The sequence below is a fragment of the Cornus florida genome, unplaced genomic scaffold, assembly GCF_030987335.1.
Source record: "Cornus florida cultivar Cherokee Brave unplaced genomic scaffold, ASM3098733v1 CherokeeBrave_3.0.0_Hap2_Chr03, whole genome shotgun sequence".
NCBI classification, from domain to species: Eukaryota; Viridiplantae; Streptophyta; class Magnoliopsida; order Cornales; family Cornaceae; genus Cornus; species Cornus florida.
The window spans coordinates 52,040,924-52,049,948 of record NW_026775573.1 but is presented as its reverse complement, the minus strand read 5'-3'; the positions used below and the strand labels follow the sequence as shown (position 1 = coordinate 52,049,948).

General features: G+C 26.3%; 1 protein-coding gene across 1 annotated transcript; it reads left to right on the top strand.

Annotated features, from left to right (window-relative positions):
• The first annotated feature begins 512 nt into the window (after positions 1–512).
• Positions 513–2,121, top strand: LOC132300522 (probable carboxylesterase 1). Its single transcript, XM_059797632.1, has 2 exons — positions 513–824; positions 916–2,121. Exons 1-2 carry the CDS (start codon positions 701–703, stop codon positions 1,818–1,820), a joined length of 1,029 nt encoding a protein of 342 aa, XP_059653615.1. The 5' UTR covers positions 513–700; the 3' UTR covers positions 1,821–2,121.
• The last annotated feature ends 6,904 nt before the right edge of the window (positions 2,122–9,025 follow it).

The following is a 9,025-nucleotide window of genomic DNA, read 5'->3' as shown; positions in this document are numbered from 1 at the left end:
CCAGTTAAATAAACCGTGAGCATCTTTGAAGGCCCAAATCGAGAACTTCATTGAAGAACAGATGCTGGTATTGAAGGTTGCGATATGTCTGTAATATCTTTGGCTGGAAAAACTAGGGCGTAGGAGAAATAGCCTTACGTGTAAGGCCGTGTTTGGGGGTAAAATAATTAAGGTGATAAAGTACTGCTGTGTTGTCAAAATGCTATTGGATTATTAAGATTTTTTTTTAACACATCAGCAACTGAGGTTAAGACAACACTAAAACAACGTCGTTCCACTTAAGGGTAATATTGTAATTCTCTTTTACCTGTGCTGGAGACTTGTCTACTGTCCTTAACTGTAACTTTATGATAATTTAGAGGGGCATTTGTTGATTTAGGGGGGTTTTGTGCAATTGGTTAAAAATTTAGGGAGATTTTTTGTAATTTATCCATAAAATTTATTTTTAGAATGTCAATTCGAACTCGAAGCTTGACAGCCACATTCAAAATCGTGTGGCTTAGCTCATGAAGACAATGATACTGCATTAGGGTAGTTTTGAAAGTTGAGTCTAAATGGTTTAAATATATTTTTGGGGCTCCAAATCCAATCTTCCATTGTTTACCAAAAATAAATAAAAAATAAAAAATTTCTCAATTTACCATAACACGCAAATCTCGATCCAGATTTCCAGAGTCAACAACCCCTCATTGTGAGAACAATGTCTCTCCTCCTGAAACAAATACGATTTATAAATACTACCTCTTTAGTTCGTCCTCTCCCCATCCCAAACAAGCTGAGCAAATCAATGAGCTGCACTACCATTGTTAAACACTCAAATCTGAGTAAGCTCTCTCTACAACATTTGTGTGTCTATATCTATATATATATTTATATATATTATTATGTATCAACATTTTTGTAATGTTGTTGCAGGTAGTTCAATCAACCCAGAAGTAGCCCATGAGTTCCCATTCTTCCGAGTATACAAAGTTGGCCGAATCGAGAAATTCCGGTGGCCACCGCAAAAAATCCCACCCTCCGACGATCCCATCACCGGCGTAAAATCCAAAGACGTCGTCGTTTCACCCGACCCCGACATTTCCGCTCGGATCTTCCTTCCACGGGTGTCGGATCCCGCCCACAAGCTTCCACTCCTCTTCTACGTCCACGGCGGCGGCTTCTCCTTCGAGTCCGCTTTCTCCACCCAAACCGACCACTACGTCCGGATCCTCGCCGCCGAAGCCAAAGCCGTCGCCGTATCGGTCGAGTACCGGCTGGCGCCGGAGCACCCGATACCAGCCTGCTACGAAGATTGCTGGGCGGCTCTCCAGTGGGTCGCGTCCCACGCTAGCGGAAATGGTCCCGAGCCGTGGCTGAATAACCACGCCGACTTCGGCCGACTGTTTCTCGCCGGAGAAAGTGCCGGCGCGAACATCTGTCACACATTGGCGGTACGGGTCGGGACAGTCGGACTACCAAATTCGAGGATTGTCGGGGCGGTTTTGAGCCACCCGTATTTTGGAGGTACGGACGACGACGCGATGTGGCTGTACATGTGTCCAACTAGTAGTGGGTTGGAGGATCGTAGGCTGAAACCGGCCGCAGAGGATCTGTGCGTTTTGGGTTGCGAAAGAGTGTTGGTGTCCGTGGCGGAGAGAGATCATTTGTGTAGGATTGGTAGGGCCTACTATGAGGATCTGAAGAAAAGTGGCTGGAAAGGAACGGTGGAGATTGTTGAGAGTCTTGGTGAGGAGCATTGCTTTCATATGGATGACCCCACGTGTGATAATGCTACGGCTCTGATAAAAAGGATTGTTTCTTTCATAAAGCATGATTAAATAAGTGGGACACCATGTTGATGCCTTTTTTTTTTCTTTTTTTTTTTCAGGTCATTTTGAATTATGTTTGGGTATGTTATGAGTGTCTTCCGAGTTCTTATTGCCATTGGAAATTGGCTTTTTGACGGCTGATTTCTAATTTTGAAGCATCCAATGTCTTTCTGAAATGCAACCCATATGGGACCACACCACCTACCAATTGTTTATACTACTAGTATATATCGGACTAATGAAGTGTTATCAAGTACGGTGATAAATTAAAAAAAGGGTAAAATAAAAATTATGTGCATTGTTAGTCGCACCATTGCATGTATCAAATGTTTGAGAAGCATCAAAATGTTTTTTTTAGAACCAACTTTGATCTTGAAAACAGCTTGTTATGATTTTTTTGAAAGAGGGTACCTCTGGTTGGGACATCAGTGTTACAATTGTTTATTTGTTGTTAATATCCGATCTCTTCACATTTCAGAATGCATTGAATAATGAGTGGTGGTATTACGAGTTCGTACTTATAAATCACACAATTCCTATTTTAAAAAATTTATGAGAGAATTAATTAAGAAAGAATCATTTACAAATAATAAACAAACCAAAAAATTTCTCTCTTCTCTCCACATTCTCTCTCTTGGTTAGCAGCTTCCGCGTGATAGTTATGCTAGGTTTGATCCATTAGGATCTAGTCCCAATTAATACCACCATTTGTGAGGAAAAAAAATGTAACCAACTTTATACCCATACTCCAACTCTACAATGAATATACTGCACCATTCAAAGATAAACATGCACCTTTCAAACATAAACAAACTGTCCGGAGAAGTGGATTTCTAATGTTAATAACTTGGGTTTGCTTTTTAGGAATCGGTATCAGTCGCTCCTGTACGTTCTCCTTATTCACAAGAAATGCCCTCTTTCTAATTCTTTGTATCGAATTTCAATACAATCAGAGTTTAAAAATCTATTACCAACTTTAATCCCCATGGGTATTTCTCTAACTGCACCAAAAAACTTGGTGTATTGAAGATTAGATTAATTTTTTTTAGTTGAAGATTTGATCTTTAATCTGCCTATCTTACCACAAGGAACCAATACCAACAATTGACTATCAAAACTCCATGAGCTTGAATTAATCATGTTCAAACTTGAATTGAAAAATCTTCTCTTCAATCCTTGCCACCCTTCCTTGAAGAGCAACCCCAAATCTTACTTATGAAATTTTGCAGGCCATTTGTGTTGATAGCATTCGATAGATAGCATTCTTAGACAGTAATTTCCCAAGAAGACAATTCAATTATGAAGCACGGACACGGACACAGACACGGGACACGATCCTACACGGATACGGCGATACGGTAAATTTTAAAAAAAAAACAAAACACGAACACGACAAGGATATAGCAATAAAATAATAATATATATTATAATATATCTATATCTATACTATTATTAAATGTGCAAAGTGTTTCAGTATTTATTTATTTGTATAAAAAAATATTTATTAATTGATATAAAAATAGTTTTTGTAAAAATAGTTTCTATAAAACTCTAAAAATTGTCTAATAAAATCAATCACATTCTATATAAAACTCTTATTTTTAGTTCAATATAAAAAGAATATTTATTTTTATGGATAATTATCATAATATAATCGGCCCGACCCAGTTATGATTATGTAATTATCAGAAAAGGACACATGTCATCATCTTATTAATCCAAGAAGCCTACAAATAGAGGTATAGAGGAAGGAGGAAGGGATACAAAAATTAAGAATTTAAGAAATCCATAATTCAAGAGTAAAATACAGAGTTTCAGTATTACAGTATTTATTTATTTATATAAAAAATATTTATTAATTGATATAAAAAGAGTTTTTATCTATACTATTATTAGATGTGCAAAAAATTTTAGTATTTAAGCATTTATTTATTTATATAAAAAAATATTTAAAACATTAAAATCAACATAATAAAATTTAAATTAACCTATTTATCAACCTTTAGGAGATATTCAAGTGGGATTAAATAAGAGATGATGATCGATTGTGATGATGAAATCTATGTTACTAATTTAATTTGGCTCAATGATGCTTAGCCGCCTTCAATCATGAAGACACGTCCAACTTTGAATGCATTAAACAAAATCAATTTTCAATAATTTCATAATAACTTGCAAGCTTCCTTGTATATATATTTTCCTAATCTTTTATCATAGTTTGTAATATTGGTCGCAGTCTTAAAGAAAATATTTTATTTTCAATAAAACTCTATCACACTAGACAAAGATATATTTAAAGAGTTTCTATAAAACTCTAACACAAATTATCTATTTATTATGAGTTTTCTAATAAAAGGAAATCTAATTAGACAAGTATTATTAATATAAAAAAATTATTTATTAATTGATATAAAAAGAGTTTTAAAAGAGTTTCTATAAAACTCTAATACAAATTACCTATTTATCTATTTATTATGAGTTTTTTAAAATAAAAGTAAATCTAATGAGAGACGAATTATTAAAATAAAAAATATTTATTAATTAAAAATTACCTAATAAAATCATGCAAAGTGTTTTAATATTTCAGTATTTATATATTTATATAAAAAAAATATTTATTAATTGATATAAAAGTAGTTTTTGTAAAAATAGTTTCTATAAAATTCTAAAAATTACATAATAAAATCAATCACATTCTATATAAAACTCTAATTTTTAGTTCAATATAAAAATAATAGTTATTTTTTATGACTAATTAACACAATATAACCGGCCCGGCCCAGTTATGATTATGTAATTATCAGAAAAGGACACATGTTATCATCCTATTAATCCAATAAGCCTATAAATAGAGGCATGGAGGAAGAAGGAAAGGGTACAAAAATTGAGAATTCTAGAAATCCAGAATTTCAGAGTAAAATACAGAGTATTTATTTATTTATATAAAAAAATATTTATTAATTGATATAAAAAGAGTTTTTATCTATACTATTATTAGATGTGCAAAGAGTTTCAGTATTTAAGTACTTATTTATTTATATAAAAAATATTTAAAACGCTAAAATCTATATAACAAAATTTAAATTAACCTATTTATTTATTTATTATTATGAATTTTTTAATAATAAAAAAATCTACTTAGAAAAGAATTAATAATATAAAAAATATTTATTAATTGATAGATAAAACAAAATAACTTTTCTAAAACTCAACCATAAATTAGTTTTTATTATAAGTTTTCTAATAAAATTAAATCTAATTAGACAAGGATATATTTAAATAAATAAAATAATTTCTTTAAAACTCTATCACAAATTACTTATTTTACTTTCAATAAAACTCTATTACACCAGACAAAAGATATATTTAAAGAGTTTCTATAAAACTTTAACTCAAATTACCTATTTATTTATTTATTATGAGTTTTTTAATAAAAGAAAATCCAATTAGACAACTATTATTAATATAAAAAATTATTTATTAATTGATATAAAAAGAGGTTTTAAAAGAGTTTTTATAAAATTCTAACACAAATTACTTATTTATCTATTTATTATGAGTTTTTTGTTTAATAAAAGTAAATCTAATTAGACAAGAATTATTAAAATAAAAAATATTTATTAATTGAAAATTATCTAATAAAATCATGCAAAGTGTTTCAGTATTTCAATATTAATTTATTGTTATAAAAAAATATTTATTAATTGACATAAAAATAGTTTCTATAAAACTCTAAAAATTACATAAGAAAATCAACCACATTCTATGTAAAACTCTTATTTTTAGTTCAATATAAAAAGAATAGTTATTTTTTATGAATAATTATCACAAGGCCTAGTTATGATTATGTAATTATTAGAAAATGACACATGTCATCATCTCACTAATCCAAGAAGCCTATAAATAGAGGCATGGAGGAAGAAGGAAATGGTACAAAAATTGAAAATTCTAGAGAAAATACAAAACTCTGCCAAATTTCAGTATTTATTTATTTATATAAAAAAATATTTATTAATTGATATAAAAGAGTTTTTATCTATACTATTATTAGATGTGCAAAGAGTTTCAGTATTTAAATATTTATTTATTTATATAAAAAAAATTTAAAACACTAAAATCTAGATAATAAAATTTAAATTAACCTATTTATCTATTTATTATTATTAAATTTTTAATAAAAGAAACTCTAATTAGACAAGAATTATTAATATAAAAAATATTTATTAATTGATATATAAAACAAAATAATTTTTCTAAAACTCGACCACAAATTAGTTTTTATTATGAGTTTCTTAATAAAATTAAATGTAATTAGACAATGATATTTTTAAATAAAATAAAATTATTTCTACAAAACTCTATCACAAATTACCTATTTTATTTTCAATAAAACTCTATCACACTAGACAAAGATATATTTAAAGAGTTTCTATAAAACTCTAATACAAATTACCTATTTATCTATTTATTAAGAGTTTTTTAGTAAAAGGAAATCTAATTAGACAAGTATTACTAATATAAAAAATTATTTATTAATTAATATAAGAAGAGGTTTTAAAAGAGTTTCTATAAAACTCTAACACAAATTACCTATTTATTTATTTATTATGAGTTTTGTTTTTAATAAAAGTAAATTTAATTAGACAACAATTATTAAAATAAAAAATATTTATTAATTGCAAAATTACCTAATAATATCAATCACATTTTATATAAAACTCTTATTTTTAGTTGAGAATTACCTAATAATGGTTATTTTTTATGAATAATTATCATAATATAACCGGTCCGGCCCAGTTATGATCATGTCATTATCAGAAAAGGACACATGTCATAATCCTATTAATCCAAGAAACCTATAAATAGAGGCATGGAGAAATGAGGAAGAGATACAGAAATTGAGAATTTTAGAAATCCGGAATTACAGAGTGAAATACAGAAGCTCTGCCAAAGAGTTTCAGTATTTATTTATTTATATAAAAAAATATTTATTAATTGATATAAAAAGAGTTTTTATCTATACTATTATTAGATGTGCAAAGAGTTTCAGTATTTAAGTATTTATTTATTTATATATATATAATATTTAGTAATTGATTTGAAAAGAGTTTTTTTTTTTTTTTTAAAAAATAAACAAATAAAAAAATAAAAAAATCTATAAGACACTAAAACCTACATAATAAAGAGTTTCTATAAAACTCTAACATAAATTACCTATTTATCTATTTATTGTGAGTTTTTTTAATAGAAAATCTAATTAGACAAATATTACTAATATAAAAAAATTATTTATTAATTGATATAAAAAAAAGTTCAAAAGAGTTTCTATAAAACTCTAACACAAATTATCTATTTATCTATTTATTATGAGTTTTTTAATAGAAGTAAATTTAATTAGACAAGTTTTATTAAAATAAAAATATTTATTAATTGATATAAAAAGAATTTTTAAAAGAGTTTATATTAAACTCTAACACAAATTACCTATTTATTTATTTATTAGAAGTTTTGTAATAAAAAAAATTCTAATTAGACAAAAAAATATTAATATAAAAAATATTTTTAATTGATATAAAAAATAAAATAAATTTTCTAAAACTCTATCACAAACTACCTTTTATTATGAGTTTTTTTTTTTTTTTTTTTTTAATAAAAGCTAATCTAATTTGACAAGAATTTTTAAAATATAAAAATATTTATTAATTCTTATAAAATGAGTTTTAAAAATATTTTCTATAAAACTCTAACACGTATTACCTATTTATCTATTTATTATGAGTTTTTTTAATAAAAAAAATATAATTAAACAATAATATATTTAAAGAAAATAAAAATTTTCTATAAAATCTAACACAAATTAGCTATTTATACATTTATTAAGAGTTTTTAGTAAAAGAAAATCTAATTAGACAAGTATTATTAATATAAAAAATTATTTATTAATTAATATAAAAAGATATTTTAAAAGAGTTTCTATAAAATTCCAACACAAATTACCTATTTATCTATTTATTATGAGTTTTTTTTAATAAAAAGAAATCTAATTAGACAAGAATTATTAATATAGAAAATATTTATTAATTGATATAAAAAGAGTTTTTATTAAACTCTAACACAAATTGCCTATTTATTTATTTATTATAAGTTTTTTAATAAAAGAAAATCTAATTAGACTGGAAAAACTGTACCACAAATTACCTATTTTATTGTTATTAAAATTATAATACATTAGACAAAGATATATTTTAAGATTTTCTATAAACTCTAACACAAATTACTTATTTATCTATTTATTTTGAGTTTTTTAATAAAAGGAAATCTAATTAGACAAGTATTGTTAATATAAAAAATTATTTATTAATTGATATAAAAAGAGGTTTTAGAAGAGTTTCTATAAAATTCTAATACAAATTACTTATTTATTGAAATCTAATTAGACAAGAATTATTAATATAAAAAAATATTTATTAATTGATATAAAAAGAGTTTTTAAAAAAGTTTCTATAAAATTCTAACACATATTACATATTTATCTATTTATTATGAGTTTTTTTTTTTAATAAAAGAGAATATAATTAAACAAGAATATATTTAAAGAAAATAAAATAATTTTTATAAAATCTACCACAAATTGGCTGCTTTATTTTCTATAAAACTATATCAAATTATTTACAAAACATTCAATACGTGCATCGCATGTACCTTTTCCTAGTATATATATATATATATATATATATATATACTCAATTTTTAATTTATATTTAATTAACATAACTTTTAAACCCATTATTCTCTTGAAAAATATAGCCCAAATACCTTAAAATATATATATCTATATATATATATATATATATAAAGAGGTACATATTTGTATCTAAAAGTAGAATTATTATTCTTATAACATGTTCTAAAAGATAAGATTGCAATCTTATCACTTCTCTCTTCCCTATAATGTTATTTTATTTTATTTATTATTTTATTTTTTAAAAGTTGAATGTTGTATAAATAAAGTAGTTACAAAAAATTACAATGGCCTTGCCATGATCAAAGGTCCAGCCCAAGAAGTTTGGACAGCGACCAACAGGTTAGCAACAATACAAGTGTTAGGAGTGGGCCCAGCCCAACAGGACAGCTACTAGAGAAAACCCTAGAGTAATTGCGCCCTAATCATCCCGTAATTACAATGAAGCGACGAAGATGCCCTTGTCTGTTAG